The sequence below is a fragment of the Saccoglossus kowalevskii genome, chromosome 3 (assembly GCF_978046115.1).
Source record: "Saccoglossus kowalevskii chromosome 3, keSacKowa6.1, whole genome shotgun sequence".
Classification (NCBI taxonomy): domain Eukaryota; kingdom Metazoa; phylum Hemichordata; class Enteropneusta; family Harrimaniidae; genus Saccoglossus; species Saccoglossus kowalevskii.
Window position 1 is genome coordinate 17,812,114 of NC_140643.1, and position 18,554 is coordinate 17,830,667.

Below are 18,554 nucleotides of genomic sequence, written 5' to 3' on the forward strand. Positions count from 1 at the left end.
AATCTGCACTGCTTGTTAAAATCAACCAGAAAGACAATACTACAGTTACACAACCATATCATTCAAGACTGTTGAGACTCCGCTTCAATACAAATACTGACAAAATCCTGGCTTTAGTTGGTTCCAGAAATTTATTATATTAATCCACCAGAGCCTAAACAGTTTATGAACAGTACAAATAGTTACCCATGTAATAACTGCACAGCATTATTATGAAAAGTACGATAATCAACACAATATATATATAATATAGGGAAAAAAGTATATTCGCTAGATTTTATTTTCACTGAATCATTTCTTCAGCGAAAATAGCAAAAATCAATTCCAAGCGAAAATTAAGTATTCTATAGTATATTGTATACTGGATCATTATAACATTATGACTTATTTTGATTATAGACATTCCTCAAGTATTTACAGAAGTGTATACATTACTATGTGTAATAGAGCAAATACAGTATTTTATACAGAATCATTAAAGTATGACTTGTTTTGAACATAACCACATACATGTCATGTCATGTCACATGTCATACATGGCGCATACACTATTATATAAATAGTGTGTTTCTAGTAACACTGACACAACATGGAGTAGGTAGGTATTACTTATATATTTTTTATTTCAAATAATGGATTGACCATTAGAAAGTCAAAGGAAGATGACGAAATGTAGAAAAAAATCTACAGGTTAAAAGTTACAGAATCAAAGAAAGTCTAAAACGAACTCTGTTATATTAAGAGTATTTAAGGTAAATAAAATAAGGTACATTTAAATTCACTTTAAAATTAGACCAATAAACACTCACATACACATTAATTGTAAAGAAGTCTAACAAGAACTCTGTTGTATTGAGAGTATTTAAGGTAAATAAAATAGGGTATGTGTAAATTCACTTTAAAATTAGACCCATAAACACTCACATACACATTAATTGTAAAGATTCTCATTATTTGCTCCGCACACAGGAGGCAAATAAATATTTAAAAAAAAATTCTACTCACACTTGAAAGAAAAAAAGCAAATTTGAGTAACACTGAAATAGTCAAACAAATATCAAAATGAGAAACTGTGAGTTCATATTCTTGAGCACGCTTACCCCATTTTCCTATTAATAATGCATAATATACCATAAAAACTATGAGTATGTCTGCAACTAAAGCACTAAATTATAAAAAGTGTGTCATAGTCCATTTCAAATTAGTAATAGAGATTCCCTGGTTCCTGGTGTCCCCTGTGAATGGCAGTAGAATGCAGGTCGTTGAGTCTTCATATGATGCGCTCTTTCAGCATTGGTGGAGAAAGGACACCGATCTTCATCATCAACATTGTGTACAATATAAGCTTGCCCGATCAACGTCTATAGCTCTCAGTTACATCATTTTGATGCATTTAAAGTAAACAATGAACTTATATTATTGTATAGAAAACAAGAGTACCTAGTATTTTTAATGTCCATCTTTGGTGTCAGAATGTTATTTTTTGGCAGACTTGAACACTGTCTACAAAGTTCCATCTTTAAAATTATTATTTTGTGTTCAATAATTGTTTTTTACTTTACCACCACAAAACTGAAAACAAGAAAACAATCTTTTTTAAAAATTTAATTGATAAAAAATTACAAATTTAAAAAAAAACAATTCCCCTGAGTAATAAACTGTGCCTTATGAAGTACTACTAGCAGAGTAAATGGCGTCTTTTATCACAATGGTTAGACAGTTTTACTGGTAGTGTGATAGGTATTTTTGATGGTTAAAAACCTTTCACTTAGGTAACCGGGATTCGGTCGTTTCCACGCTAGGCTGACAAAAGACACACACAAGCTTCATTCATGTTCCAAACGATTCTCTGCCAAGTCCCTGGTTTTCACCCGAGACAGCATTAAATCACTCTTTATTTCTTGTCACTCCTTAACCAATTACAATCAGTATAAGGGACTCCAAGGCCTTGCCTTCAAACAAACAACCAATCACATGAAAGTTTTTCACATCATAATCAATTAATTACTCGTCAAGCTATCTAGAAAAACACTACTATATATTGTCAACACTAACTAATATTTATGGGGTAATAGTCTTGCACTAACATTCCACAAAGATACCACCTTAGTTAGAATCGCAAACAAAATTGGTTTAGGATTACAGCTACTGTATTGTATCTTAAAAACTGCAGGCTCATAAGATGTTTTTGGTTGATTTCGACTAGCTCGCCATCTGGCCTTGTCATTAACCTTTATCAGTATATGTCATGGCAACCACTGTCAAACTGACTGAAATATAAATCATGACAGTAGTATGAATGTTACCGGGTATGCTCATTTTTATTCACTTTGCCGTAGAGTCAAAATCTCTCCAATCCAAGTCAGTGCAACCAGTCTTTATAAAGTTTGCCACTACATCACTTCGGGAACGGAATCTCTTGTTCTGAGGACTGAAATAATAAGGTTGTTATAAATAAATGTTTCAGATATACTAATAATTTTCCATGAACAAAGAAAGCTGTCACTCAAACAGAACATCCTACTGCGTGTGATAAGATTAAATCATTATTACTATATCAAAAGGAAATCGACGGAGATGGGTGATGGTAATAAGAAGGATGACCCTCAGATATGTAAATTAGTGGTCACAAAACTGCAGTAAAATATTGTCTATATCATTACATAGCTTGGAGAATAATGGCATGCACACAAATAGAGCAAAGTGGTACAACGTCAGATGATTTCATGCTTCAAAAACAAAGATGAGCAGTGGGTCTTCAATAAAAATAATATATCCACATAGAGGAAATACTTTCAAATATCACCAGCTCCAAGCATGATCATGTATGATTTAATTTAAACCCACAAATTTAGTAAAATCTCAATGAAATCTCAAATTTTCATAAGTATGAATTTGACCTTCACGTTCCAGCTCTTCATTCTGCCTATCAAAAGACTCTTTGGAAATGGTCAACCAGCAATGTCTGGTGACAACTAGCCCAAACATTTGTGGAGCATCTTTTGATTGGTTGTTTTAATCTGATGAAGTGACATGTAACATGATTTCCCAGGAAATTTAAATTTGATTTAAAGTGAACTTGATTTTGAGAACACTACAGGCTGAATGAAAATATAATAGCATTATTTCTATTATTCTTACATGTACCTGACTATACAACTTTGGCTAAAACTTGGGTACTCAACCTTCAAAATGGAGCATAAATTTTACCCATGAGCACATTTTGTAAGTACTTGTAATATCAAGAAATTATACCCTAAACAATGGTCATGTGATGTATATGAATCAATTGATTTATTGGATGCGATGAATGACAAAATTGAGAAAAAATTTGAGGTATTTTGTATAATTTTTTTTTTTATCTTTCTTTGGAAGTATGCAAGATATTCAAACAACTTATACCCCTAAATGCAAAACATGCCCGGCTAAAGGCTTTCAAGGTTGCGTACCCGACTTTGAGTAAAGTGCAGAAAGTACCAGGATGTGTAACCTACGAGTTATACAGTTATTCTAATTTTTGCATTAGAAGGCATGTGTGTTGTTTCATAACAGACATATTGTTTATGTTGTTGGCATGCATTGAGTGGTAGACCAATGAAGAGAGCAGTGGCTGATGCGACAGTGCGGGCATATAAAATGTTTAAAACACTTTGATAAGAGCTGAACAAAATGTCCACCACATGTGGTGCTTAACTTAGTTACCATTCGCTACACATCTCGTGAGTGATTTCCCACTCTATACTTGCCAACAAAATAAATGCTATAGCAGGGATTTTTGTTTAAAAAGGGAACAGGGGCGCAGCACCCTCATGGCCATGCGCCCCCTTACCCTAGGGAGCAGATCCTCTGGCAACCATACAATTCTGATTGACCAGCGATAACATGTGGCCACCGTCTTTAAGTGTCACCTGTCTGATAGTAATTTTAGCCCCAAGGAAGCCATAGAATGATCCATTTTGATTTAGAATTATTAAAAACTCCACACCGTGGTAGGGAGAACCCTATCTCCCCCACTTGGTGGCGCCGTAGAATTGCAGTGCTCCCTCTTGCAGTTTTTTCCCAAGAAAAACCCCTGCTATAGTGTTCATAGTTGTATCATTGGATGCTGAGATACAGGTGACTTTGACTTACTTGTATATTACGACATCATGTCTACTATTCTGTCTTCGTGTAACACATCTCCTCCATCCCATTGGCAGTCTGGGATCATTCCACATTGAACACCTGTATTGATTTTACAATTTTCAATATTTACAAGAGAAGCAGCACATTGAATAGTATCAATTTCTTTATGATCATTTGTTATATGTTTCGATTTCTTTCTTTTTCTTGCTCAATGTGTCAGCTTTTTTTTAAACCTGGTGTAAAATGTTTCTCTTCAATGCTTTTTTCATATTTCTCTATTTCCTCCACATTATCATCACTATAAGTCTCAAAAAATGCTGCAAACATGCTGTTAGATTTATTATTTATTTTCTCACTTGCCAGGTCAGATTTTCTTCTTCTTCATAATCATAAGATAAGGTGATGCAGTATTCATCCATTTTAATTGTTTTAATCCCGCTTCAATATGATTACCAACATCGAACACAGAAGATGATAACCTTCCAGGATTCAACTGTGGATGAATCCTGTATGCCTATTTCTTAATACGAGACCCATATATCTCGCGTGGCGCGACGACTACTGCCCTTTAATGAATTTAGTTGGCCCTTGTAGGCTTGAATTCCATGAATATTAGCCCATGAATATAGTCCTGTAGGTTGGCCTCCTTCCGCTGATCATTCGGCCCCCTGATCAGCGAACCTATAGGACTGTACTCAGGCCTAGTATTAAGTTAATTAGATCACGTACCTCTACTAATACGTCTCTCAGCAAGAGTGGTCAGCCTCAAGCTGTCAGTCTCTCTTTTGTATTGGCAAGATTTGGTAATCAGGTGAGTACCGTATATAATTTTTTTCTATGTTCTGAAAAACTGTTATATTTACAGTAAAAAAATGTAATGTTTTTCATCACCCACGTCATTAGAGTCACACTTGTTACATACCCTGTCAACTTTATTCATTCCCATGTGGCGGCCTGTTTCAATTGGCAAGAAGTGGACTGAAATACGGAATTTGGTTAGTGCTACTCTGTGTTTTTTTGTTTTTGTTTTTATACCATCCATTTCGAATTTATAATTATTTTTGAATGTTTTATATGTACTTAGTTTATTATGACCAGTTTTGTTCAACTGACTTTCTACGTTTGTTGAGTAGATTTGGTTAAACCTATTTTTTTTAAACAAATTGCAAAAATTGCCTGACTAGTATCTGTGTTTGACATATTTCTAATTTGTAGAAGTTTTTGAACAAACTTATCCCAAGGATCATATTTAAGCCCACTATTTTCTTTAAAGTTTACGCAAGTCCATTAAGGCCATGACAAAAAATATTAAATCTCGAAATTTTGACTTTCAAACTCGAAATTTCGACTTTCAATCTTGAAATTCTGACTTTCAATCTCGAAATTTTGACTTTCAATCTCGGAATTTTGACTTTCAATTCCGAAATTTTGACTTTTAATTTTGACTTTCATAATGCTGAAATTTCTACTTTTAACGACTGAACGTGGCGAATTGCATCATTCAGAGATAACTGCGATCAAATAGAGAATAAAGGTTAGATTTGTTGTTCATTTTATTAAATATTGAACACTCCCAATTAAGTGTGTTCTACATCAGCGTACTCCAATTTTTCTATAAGTCTAAGTGGTCCACAAGTGACAACATATATTTAATTCCGTCATCGCGGCAAAACTCTATTATTTCACGGCAAAACTTTATTATTTGACGGCAAAAAAAAAATTACTTCACAGCAAAACACTATTACTTCACGGCAAAACTTTATTTTTTCATGGTAAAACTTTATTATTTGACGGCAAATCTCCACAATTTGACGTTAAAACTGTAATTAGTTGCGGCAGAGCTCTATTACTTTGCAACGAAACTCTATCACTTGTAGCGGCAAAACTCTCCGCGTCACGGCAAAACTCTCCGCGTCACGGCAAAACTCTCCGCGTCACGGCAAAACTCTCCGCGTCACGGCAAAACTCTCCATTTCCCACGGCGGAAGTTGCCATGATATCCCAAAATTCACACTTCTTGAAGCCACTTTTTAATCAAACGCAAGACTGCTCAATGTCGACAAGGCTTAGTGAACGCTGTCTGCTGTAAATTCGTATCGGTTTGATTGAAAAATTACTTCAAAAAGTGGGAATTATGGGATATCATTGCAACTTACGCTGTGGAAAATAGACGCGGAAAGTTTTGCCTTAAGTTTTGTTGCGAAGTAATCCTAATAGAGCTTTGCCGCAACTAATTAAAGTTTTGCCATGAAATAATGAAGTTTTGCTGTAAAATAATAGAGTTTTACAGTGATGAATTAAATATATGTCACTTGTGGACCCCCGTAGTAAGGGGCTTATAGGGTACGCTGATGTAGAACACACTTAATTGGGAGTGTTCACTATTCAATAAAATGAATAACAAATATAATATGTGATGCAATTCGCCACGTTCAATCGTTCAAAAGTAGAAATTTCGTCATTATGAAAGTCAAGATTAAAAGTCGAAATTTCGAGATTAAAGTCGAAATTTTGAGATTGGAAGTGGAAATTTAGAGATTTAAAGTCAAAATTTCGAGATCTAATATTTTTTGTCATGGCCTTAATCAGCTTCCGTACGTGGGGAGCACGTGTATACAATAGTATTTGAAAACGCTAACTATGTACAAAAAGTAGCGAACACACATAAACACAAACAGAGACCCGACCTTTGACCCTCGTCATACGGACGTCTCAGTACAGGTATAGTACAGCACATGATAACACGACTCTGTCACCGATTCACCGACTCTGTACTTTTGCCGCCAATCACTTTGCTGGTGTGTACTCTTGATTATCGCTCATCATGGTAGCAAAGAGACTCGTAAACACCTGGCAAGGTCGTTATCTACGCTCATCTAAGTAAGACACACACCGTGTGTTTACACACACTATCACTATTGACGAACTTTCACGTCAACTCTAAATAGTTGCATTTTGTTGTAAGGTCATTTGACAAAGTCAGTAGAAATAGATTATTGGAATAATGTTAAGATAACGCATACACCAGTGCTTTAGTTCAGTGGAGGAAAGCAATAATTACTTTATTCTTTAATTATTTTATTTTTATTATTATTTTATTTTATTTGTATTACTATTATTTGTGTATTCATTTGCTTATTTTCATTTGGCAGGCAATTTTTCAATATATAAATTATTTGGACCATGGATGAAATAAAAATGAAATTGTTTTAAAATGGTACGACAGTAGCAGCCCCCATTTTTAAACTGAGCCCAAAACATGACAGAGTCCTGCATTCGGTATTGCTTTGGATCCCGCCGAGTGCTGGACGTAGGGGGGGGGGGGCGCACAGACGGTGTTGATGGGCGGACCTTGTCCCCCGTGGGATAGAGGCCTAAGTCCTTAGCGTAGGTCAATTTTAAGCTCAACGTTTTCCACTGGAACGGTGTTTGAGACCAGAGCCAGCAGAGTCTGGAGTCAAATCTCGTATCTGTATAAATAACGTATGGCATTCGCCGTGAGGTTGCTCTGCTTGACGGAGACAATGGAACTCACCTGATGTGTTCAGTTATTGTATAAATGTGCGAACGGCCCTGAAGTACATAAGAGGGAAGTTGCACGGGCTTATCACAGAGGAACCAATATGTTGGATACGGTGATTTAACCCTGTCGCTTGAACGACATAAATTTATGATGCTAATATTCGAAATATTCGAAACGTGATTTCTATTATGCAGCTACCCCATAAATTAAAATATAATATTTCTCATTAATTATTACTTTTATGTACTAAGATGATCCATACATGACTGGTGTGTATTGTGTAACAACGTCACCGTGACAATAGACACGGATAAACCGTTTCCACGTGGCATTGCTTTTTGAACAGTTTGTGCATCCATAATCACAAAATAACAAAAAAGAGTTAAATTGTAACAGCCTTTCCGATTGACTTTTCGGTTTTCTGATAATAATAACCCAGCCAACCACTCAATGACACGTCACTGCTTTTCTCTCTATAAATATTTCTCGCGACAGTTCATTTGTAATTTCTTACAAAACCAGTTGCATCCCAGTGAAACGTGCATGCATGATGACACCTATTACATTAGGCTATCTTGGCAAAGCGAAGAATAAACACGGGTGTACTATAACACTCAAAACGTTGATTTTTCTGTTTCTAACATATTATATCCAAGAAAGTAACTGCGGCTATGTTAACAGTTTTGATGTCGATGTTAAAATGCAGGGAACACTGGAAGAAGAAGTACATATCGAAGACGAAGATTCTGGTGGTCGTCTGCCAAGGACTCACGAGCCGTATCATTACAGAGTGTGGCTTCAACCGTATTTCACGGAGGCAAAAGACGGACACAAGTTCCTTGACTTAGATGGAAAAGTTGACATTTATTTCAAATGTCTTGAAGATACTGACCGAGTTACTGTTCACCAGCGAATGACGATTCTAAAATACGAACTTTACGACATCAGCGATGCAGTAGAAAAACAGATTCCCATCGCCGGCAACAGTACAATTACCGAATATGATTGGTTTGTCATAAACACGGTTGATCTTCTGGAGTCTGGTACCAGTTACCGTCTCTCTATGGAATATGTGGGCACCGTGAATAATACAGACGACCGAGGGTTTTACTATGGCAATTATGTGGAAGACGGCCAAAATAAGTAAGTGTCTAAAACGATTTCGAATTGCGATTTATTTTAACAATTTTTAGTTTATAATCCATGCCTTATTGATGCAGCATGTACATTGGTAGTATTGATGGAATCGATGGTATGGATGGCTCCTAACATTCCTGAATCGAATGTGGGTGTACTGGCGGCAATCAATGCTTTATGGAGTAAAAAGTACGCGATCACAAATCACGTCACCGGTGTGTTTTTAAATTGACGAAAAGGAAACATGGGATAAACATAATAGCAAATGCGTGACCCTGCAATATCAATTTCTATTCCCGAACTATTTAATAAATCCTATATACTAAGGCCACTCACGTGATATTCTCTATTTTCGAACTTGTATATAACTTGCCCCTGATATTGTCAATTGCTTTGTCTATTACACGCAGCTATTATATTTGATGTGACCAGTTGGCAATGGGAAATTGTTTATAGTTGTCTTCAAAATTTGTGTCGTTTTTGAAAATAAAACTGTATTCAAAGAATAAATAGAAAGTAATTGGTACAGTATTAAACATGTTAAAACGACATTTACAACTTGTAATGTAGTTAGATTTAAACAATATTGTGAAACACGGGGAATCAGTTTGATGAAATCAAAAAAGGAGTTGTTTAGGAATTGACATCTTGTATTTCAATATTCCTAAATACAAATGGGCCGTTTTCTTATAACGTATATCGCACAGGCTGTGCAGTTCCCAAGAATGAGTGATATAAACTATCTTTAAAGAGGTAAACACACATTGCACAGTGATAATTATAAATTGTACCTTAGGTTTAAGGGTCAAAGGGTCAACTCTTAGCCAGTTCAGTTGAGTACGTTGTATTGTCGATCTCGGTGAACAACATTTATTTCATTTGAACGTTTAAACTTACGTCATTGACAAGAAAAAGTAATTATTATGGTTGTAAAGTAATTGAGAAATATTCTGATACCAGTTTTGATTTATTTGCAGAACATTCGTTGCTACCCAGTTTGAATCTGTCAGAGCACGCCGCGCGTTCCCCTGCTTTGATGAACCAGATTTCAAAGCAACATTTGATACCATATTAGTTTACAGACCAGAATACGTAGCACTGTCCAACATGGAAACCGTGAGGAATGACACCTACTATGATCCAAACACCGATGATGTGTGGAACGTCACTTATTTTAATACAACCGTCAAAATGTCCACTTATCTGAATGCCTACACCATTGGCGACTGGGCGTGTATAGAAAGCACTTCACGTACGGGAATAAAGGTAAGCAGTGTATACAGACATTAGGTATGATCCAAGTGCAAAGACCGGTATTGTGACCTGTTGAGATCATGCTCGTGTAAATCGTTACCTCAAATAATATTTGCACAATTAACAAGCTTGAAGAGACCTCTATTTTCAATATTTTACTCCGAAACTACCTCACCTTTTTACGATGAAATTTACAATATATAAATGATGCCATATGTCTGAAAACAATGCAGTTGAAATTCATAAAAAAACTGTTTTAAAGTATTTGAAAATGTACAAGAATAACAACAATGGGTACTATTTTGGTATAAAATGATTTTTGAAACACGATTGAGATGAAACTTGTTCTAATACATATTTATTTTAGTTCCGTATATGGAGTCAGCCGTCTTTGCTTTATCAGGCGGAATACGCACTGGAAGTAGGAATGATACAACTTAGTAACTTTGAAGATCTTTGGGGTATGAGTTATGCCCTGAGGAAAATGGGTAAGCAATTGGATGAAAAAAAAAAAAAACTTGAACAACATAAATAATAATCCTAAAAATATACGGATATGCTCATTTTGACGGATATGCCTGTCTATGTCTCTATAAGATATGTCTGCATTGCCAATATTCGGACCTGGAGCTATGGAAAACTGGGGTTTAATTCTCTACAGAGAAGTGTATTTATTATACAATGAAGAAGAGCATTCACCATCAAGACAGAAAGCAGTAGCACAGGTTATCGGTCATGAAACCATACACCAGGTAATATATACCACTTTTAATCCAATTAAGTTACAATGTATGAAACATGTAATAGTTATCAACTCATTGCTGTATTTCTTTTGTTTCAGTGGTTTGGAAATGTAGTTACAATGGATTGGTGGAGCCATCTTTGGCTTAATGAAGGATTCGCTTCTTATTTCGAATATTATGGAGCAAATTGGGTGGAGCCTGGATTCCAATATGTAAGTTTCTCCGTGATGTTTCAGAAACTTATTATATATTCTGAGAACTTAAGCCAATATTTATAATTGTTCATAATCCCTTGTGTTGCAGTATGAACAATTCTTCCAGGAGGGGGAACAATATAGCACTTTCAACAAGGACCAACAAGGCGACTCACACCCACTGATAATGGACATTTCTACTGATGAGTCGGAAATAACGAGTTTCTTTGACACTATCACCTATAGCAAGGTGAGAATTTACCATTGTCTAGTTTAAATATATCCACTATTGGGAAAATATAATATAACTGAAGTGAAAATTCGTTCTGTCTACAGGGATCATCTATAATTATGCTAATGAGAGGATTTATGGGAGAAGATCTGTTGTTTAAAGGTTTTCGTAATTATCTCAATTGGTTTGCCTACGACAACGCCGTATCTGATGATTTGTGGAGAGTTTTAACAGAGGTAAGTTACCATAGAAATAAAACAGTTACGAAAAGGCAATGAATTGGACATGTGACCAATCTGGTTTTCTGTCTACAGACAATAGAACATGAGATGGGGGAAAACATTACTGAAGTGTTTGGATTCGATATGAAACAAATTATGGACACTTGGACTTTACAAATGGGATTCCCAGTTGTTGATCTAATCCGTACATCCCACAGTAACGTTCAAGCTCATCAGAAACATTTCTTAAAAGATCCCAACGACGTGGTTGAAGACGAAGACTTCGGGAACCTTGGGTAAGTCTGTAACTGAGGTTAATTATGCAACGTGTAACAACCATCTCACATTATACTGATTTATGGACAACTGATGATAGGTTTTCAAAGTGTGCAAATAAATACAAAAGAATACCAAACTAACTGCAGTTGGTACTGTCATTTATTGAATAGTATTCACCATACTCTGATCAGTACGTTTGTCGTAACCTTGCTCATTGCCAGAGGTTTACTAGTACCTTAAAGTTGTATGTTATTAAGCATTCTACAGTTACTAAAAAAGTATATACACTTCGAAATTTCCTGTGTTAGAGTATGAGAATGAGGCACAATTTTGTCCCGCTTAAAATTAATTGTAATAATTGTTTCTCCTTAGATATGTATGGCACATTCCATTAACTTTCACCCACGAAGCTGAACAATTGTTTGAAAATCCGAAAACCACGTGGCTTCATTTGACTTCCGGTAAGCGTCATACAAATGGAGCAATAATAGCTATGGTGCTTTTTACAATGTGGCATTCAATTGTAAATATTGATATAATGATTATGTTATCTTATGTCGTTAATTCAGCTGAGTTTACATTGGATGGAGCAGATGAAATTCATTGGTATATTGCTAATATTAACCAGACTGCTCTGATACGGGTCAACTATGATTTAGAGAATTGGGGAAGACTGGCCCAACAACTGTTAGTTAATCATGAGGTGAAATATAATTTCTTTAACCATTATTTATATCGCATGCTGTTAAATACACATAACACGAGATCACATCTAAATTGTACAGCGAATTCGACCTTTGAAAGATTTCCGAATGTATCTTTTCCCACGTTGGGCGCAAGTTTGTTATCTAAATCAACCGTTGATGGCACTGTTACGAATTACGAAAATTTGCGATCTGATTTGGCACGATCAAGTGCGTGTAATCTATACAGACAGCTGAATGTTTCCAGTACGTTTTACGGTTCCATCAACTGTTTTACCTCTTTTATCATGTGTTAATCTTGTGTTATTTTTTGATAGTAAAAACGTCATAAAATTTTATCATCCGAGATCCGACATTATCTATTTTATAGGCACTTCCCGTGAGAAATCGAGCACACCTCATAAACGATGCCCTAGTACTGGGCCAAGCTCAACAACTAGATCACGTTGTATCCATGGAGATAATTCAGTATTTGTACAACGAGATTGAGTATATACCATGGCAAGCCTATATAGCAGAGCAGTATTACACAAAGTACATGTTATGGAGAACGTCAACATATGGCTTGTTACAGGTCCGTTATTGTTCATACCTTAATTGGCTTTAGTGTAGATAGAGGAAGAATAATATGCTATAAGACGTTATTAACAACAGAACGTGTTGTTATCCGAATCCTTGGCGTAGATATTCTAAGTCACTTATACTTAATATTCAATTTCAGAAATACATACGATATTTGGTTAGTCCAAATTATGCAAATCTGGGGTGGGATTTTGACCCGACAGACGACATTGACTAGTAAGTATGAATTGTTAAAAATCACTTATGTTAACTTTTATGGAATTGACATAAAACTTATATTTGAGCCATAACTCCAATACATTTTTTTGTTTTGTTCAAGTTATCGACGGTTAGACACACTACAGACAGCCTGTGATTACAACCACGTGGATTGCGTTGACAATGCTACACTCCAATATGCCGACTGGATGTCTGAACCTCTGAATAACAAGTCAGTAAATTAAATAACATTTCATTGATTCGAAAAACACTATTATACAATTATATAGTTCTAAAAGCATTTATAAAATCTCACAATATAGGATTGAAGAAGATATGCGCAGTAATGTGTACTGCACCGCCATACGTCATGGGGGAGAAAACGAATGGATATTTGCATACGAACAACAGAAAGTTGACTCTGAAGAAACAACCAATTTACGATCGGCAATGGCTTGTACAAAGTTAGGCTGGCTTCTGACGTGGTGAGTATTTAATTTTAGTAATGTTACCCTACACATTTACTACGACATGATTTTAAAATAAAAAAAATGATTTCACCCATAATTGTAGAAATAATGATGTGAATGAATTCAAATTGTCAGTGTGAATATTACTCATGTATATGATTATATAATAAAGGAAAAGTTCAAAAGACACAACAAGTAAAGATATTGCCAAACAAAAAACTAAAAATAAAACTACAAATGATTATTTCGTCTTGGAAAATATAATGACATTTTATTGATAATTTTTGTATGGTCAACAGTTTAGTATTACCCGTATAAGACTCTCATCAATAAATTGATAACACTGAGCATTTGGTAGACAAATCTAAGAAATGAAATTGAGGTTCTATTCCAGAAGTTAAAAATCAGACCATCATTTCCTCAATTTTTCACAGCAGATGATACGATGTCGTATTTTACTCATAATACTTGAGAATCAGGATGGGGAACTTCCTATATACTATTGAAAAAAATATTATCTAGAGAACGAAAAGTGATATAAAACAACTATAAATTTTCTGCATTTGTGGAGCTCTTTCATCAACTAGGAATGTTGTTTTATTAGTCTAGTCTAGTTTTCTAGACGTCGACTTGACTCAATATTTAAATCTAGGGAAAATCAAAAAACACAAAATAACCGACCGACAACAATAAAAAACAAGCACAAATCAATTAACAGGCACTAAACAACATATTAAAATCAGTAGGAGAAATATAGATATAAACCGTATGGTATATACAGGTGTTCACTTAAAAGAGTGAACTCATTCTTCTTCACATACACCAACCACCATATATCATGCCGAGTCTTAATAAATTGGTTTCTGTAAGAAATCCTAATTCGACTAAAGACAAGTGAATTTGACCATTCTTGCAATAGTGTTATAGTATATAATCACTAGCTTTTTATATTTGCTAAAAAACTTTGTGAGTGATACGGCTAGACCGTGTCTTTTGAAAAAAAAAGTCCGTGCCATAGCGCGTGAGTGTATACCACTTATTAGATAGATGAGAGTGGGATACTGCTGGGATGGCGGGGTAAATTGATGATAGTGAATATAAATTCACCTCCTTTGTCATATAATCTCGTAGAAAACTGGCCTTAAAATCAAGTTCAAGATATAGATCTTAGTATGAACCAGAAGAAGCAGATTTTGTAGTCTCAAGTTCAACTAGATATATAAACGGAATATAAGAAGGATTGTGGATGGAGATGTATTAACATTTTATCCAAATGCTTTAATTCATCATGTTGTATAAAAGTATATAGGGAAGAAAAAGTTTTAAATTAAGTCGCATTTGAACGTAATCTTGATTCAGTTGTTTCAAAAAGTTCATTTTAATTTTCCACTATCCGCGTTTCATTTATATGACGTCTAGAAATAATGACATCACCGTATTTTGGGGCTTAGTCTTTGATAGTAGGCGAAATAGTAGTTAATATTTAGATAACTCTTTGGTTGAACGATTTGATAATCTTGCGATAAATCTAGTTCTCTATGTATTTGTGTCCAATTTATGTCATCAATTTATCCTGAATGACCAGGGATTAGCAGGAATTTCAGTTATTTGTTTAAAAGTAGAAATATTAGCCGGTATACATCGTCCGAATCGCACGGTCCCGTGTCTTCGACCTATAGGCCTCTACACGATACCGTGCGGGATCGCATAGGTAAATTGCGTATCTTAAGCAGTGAGATCTGATTGGGCGCACCTCGAAACAAGGCGCCCAATCAGCTTGGACGTACCAAATTATAAAACAAAATTCCACTTCCTGTTTTGTCGCTATGAAGACATCCTTCCCACACAAAACTGCGTCGATTGCCTGTACCTGATGAGGCTTGAAGGCACCAACACCGAACACTTTCGCAATTTTATCATCACAAGTATCACGATTCATGGGCGCCGCCATTTTGTTTAAAATGAAACGCCAAAGGGGGATTTGTAACACGCAAACTAATTGAACAATGATTAGCCGCAACTGACTACTGGGGGCGCTGTTAAAATACGCATATTTGATAGTCGTTCTGCCAAGGTCTGTTTAGAGGCTTGGCCGAATAAACTTAGCCATTGACTAGCGAAGATGGCCGGTTTATTGAACGTACATGTTACAAACGAAATTATATTATTAACCTATTATGAATTTCTCATTTTGAAAGGTATGTCGTAACTCCCTGGCTCTATGTTTTGAAGTTCATGTATATTTCTCCCGCTCATTGAATCATGTATACAGAGTCATTGAATCTGAATACAATGACATATTTAGTTATATTTAAAAAGTCATACACGTTTTGTTACTCATCATTTACAACATTTAGGTATATGGAGGAGGCCCTAAGAGGAAAAGATTTTGATGCTCGAGTGACTATCAGATACGTACAGGATAACTCAGCCTTAGGCTTTGGCCTAGCATGGGATTTTACAGTTCAAAATTTCGAAGCTTTGAAGGAAATGTAAGTTTTTCAATACATTGAATCATGGATTTATTTATTAGTTTATTTATTTGAGACCCATATTTGTTGGCTCTTACATTCAAAGCAATTATTCTCTTCGCTTTTCAGCAATTATTTCTTCCATTCTAAAAACTTTATCTAATATATAAGACACGTTTTGTTTTAATCGGTGGATCGATGTTCAGTAGAAAGGCATATAAATACACACTGGTGTGGTGTATTGCACAATGTATGTACACTTTTGTTGAATGACGTATTCATTATGTAAACTCCACGCAAATGCATAAATTATGTCATCAAACAATAACATCTTTTCATTTTGAGGTGATTAGATCACATTTTTTTATATGAGAGCTGGATATAGTGTCGACATTAGAGTATGCTAGTGAGTGTAAATTGCAGAGACGATGTCAAGAGTGTGTGATCCATTCTTATATATTTGTTTTTAGATATGGTGATAGTGCATACGACATAGTATGGGCATTCGCTGATAAAATGAACACAAATAAAGATCTGATTGAGGTATGTCATTTAGGGGTCGTGTGCCCTCTATGGCAAAGTATTTTATCGAGCAATATACAAAAATGGTAATGTTAGAGGGCGCACTTAGCGTTAGAATAAAATGACTAGGTGAATTATTAGCTTATTACCTATTGACACTATTGTAACAACACCTTATATGGGATCTATTAAACTCATTCCCATTATTTTCACACACACTGTTTTCACTGTTATTCGTATTTGGGATATTGGCGTATATTGTAACATATTCGTGATATTGTTAGGTCTAACTTTCAACTGACCGTGTTTGTTATTACAAATTCCGCTTTTAGACAAACATAGAGCATAATAGGATTATTCATGTCAGGAATTGCCTTGTTAATAATTTTTTTTCCTGCAAGTAGTTATTTCCTTGTAGACTTACGCAAACCAATTGATTTCCTTATGCGGTATACTGTTAAAACTGCCATGCGGAGTATTTAGCACTGGAAGTAAAGGCAAAGTCGACATTACGCTGTTGTAGCGGTATATTTTGTCTAAGATTGGCAACACAAACATGCGTTACAATTTATGCATGATTTGTTGGAGGTATTTAACATAGTTAGCATTCTATATTCAATTACGTTTCATCATTTCCTTTCCTTGTAGCTCAAAGCGTTTGGGGATCTTTATAGCGATATGCCGATCGAAGCAGCCATGGAATTCAACAGAGCAATTGAACGCGTTGAAACCAATATTCTATGGGTCGACAGGAATATGGACGAAATTCGTTTATTCTTTGAATCCATGCAATACATTTGATAGCAAGAAGGTGTGTCTAAAGTATTATTGGAGTTGTGAAATAAAATACTGATTATGATAAAATTTAATTTGATGCATTATACACACACTTTCAATAAAATACACCTAGTGCTTCTCGACCAACTACAATGCTCATATATCGGACATCATCTACACTATGTCCCCTGCTTCAAGTCGAATCTCCTTGCTCTGGTGAAGTGTTCTAGGAATTGTAGCTAGATTACGTGACATCGATTATGAAACATTGACCACTTTTTACAGTGCTAAGACGAAGCTACAGAGACAAAGGCTGAATTCGAAGCTGATAGCGATCTGACGCTGCCAATCTGAAACACGATATCGGTTATTGACATTTAGTCTGTATGGTTTAACGAGCTGACCATTATGTATCAATATGTAACTCTGCCAAAATTTCAATGTGCAAAATGTATGGGAGTAATGACTAAAAATTCCCAAAGCTTAACGCACACGTGTACTCATTCACGCTTTGTATAATATTTGTTTACCTAACACTTGAAGTTTGTAGTTAACGTAAACGTAAACGATTTTATAATTGATATTAATTATATATGCACATTAGGGAGCCTCCACGGTTACATTTTTATGAATGGTCACCACGGGGGGGGGGGGGGGAAATGTGTTAAAATTTAATGTGTGATTCAGAGATTCTCTAAAAGCACTAACCAGCCTACTATAACACTTAATAAATCACTTAGAAGTTTAGATACAGGCAAATACGGTAATGCATAAGCCGTCACAATGTTTGTCAGAAACAGAAATATACTTTCAAAGTAATTTGATATTACATTTATTAAGCTTGGAAAGTGCGCCACCAACGGACGATATCTCCCTTCCTTACAAGTTGTTCTGATCATCTTTATTAGGCCTGCAAAAACTATTCAAAATTTACAGACACATTCTATATGCAGTTCTCTAAAAAGTTGTCAGATTTCGGATATATGACGTAATTGTGCCGCCATCTTGGATTTTCTAAAACCCGAAAGTGTCACTTTCTGGGGTCTTGGAATGCCAAATTACATAATATCCCCGAAAAAAAACCGGTCGCGTGACATACGGACATTATAGCCAGTGCAATAT

The 18,554-nt window shown here is 35.4% G+C and overlaps 1 protein-coding gene across 1 annotated transcript; it reads left to right on the plus strand.

Annotated features, from left to right (window-relative positions):
* Positions 1-8,429: 8,429 nt before the first annotated feature.
* Positions 8,430-17,456, plus strand: LOC100372535 (aminopeptidase N-like). Its single transcript, XM_085497327.1, has 17 exons — positions 8,430-8,791; positions 9,763-10,051; positions 10,407-10,527; positions 10,637-10,791; positions 10,881-10,994; positions 11,086-11,226; positions 11,313-11,444; positions 11,523-11,725; positions 12,081-12,169; positions 12,278-12,411; positions 12,783-12,986; positions 13,134-13,210; positions 13,314-13,424; positions 13,516-13,677; positions 16,020-16,154; positions 16,604-16,676; positions 17,304-17,456. The coding sequence occupies exons 1-17, from the start codon at positions 8,562-8,564 to the stop codon at positions 17,454-17,456; spliced, it is 2,523 nt and encodes an 840-aa protein (XP_085353453.1). The 5' UTR covers positions 8,430-8,561.
* Positions 17,457-18,554: the final 1,098 nt, after the last annotated feature.

What these genes read in the sequence shown, in the direction of transcription:
- LOC100372535 (XM_085497327.1), top strand. Translation starts at nt 8,562, where the DNA reads ATGACGATTCTAAAATACGAACTTTACGACATCAGCGATGCAGTAGAA. An exon ending in TGGAGCCTGGATTCCAATAT is followed by an intron (nt 10,995 to 11,085) that starts GTAAGTTTCTCC and finishes CTTGTGTTGCAG; the next exon opens with TATGAACAATTCTTCCAGGA. An exon ending in TTAGGCTGGCTTCTGACGTG is followed by an intron (nt 13,678 to 16,019) that starts GTGAGTATTTAA and finishes TACAACATTTAG; the next exon opens with GTATATGGAGGAGGCCCTAA.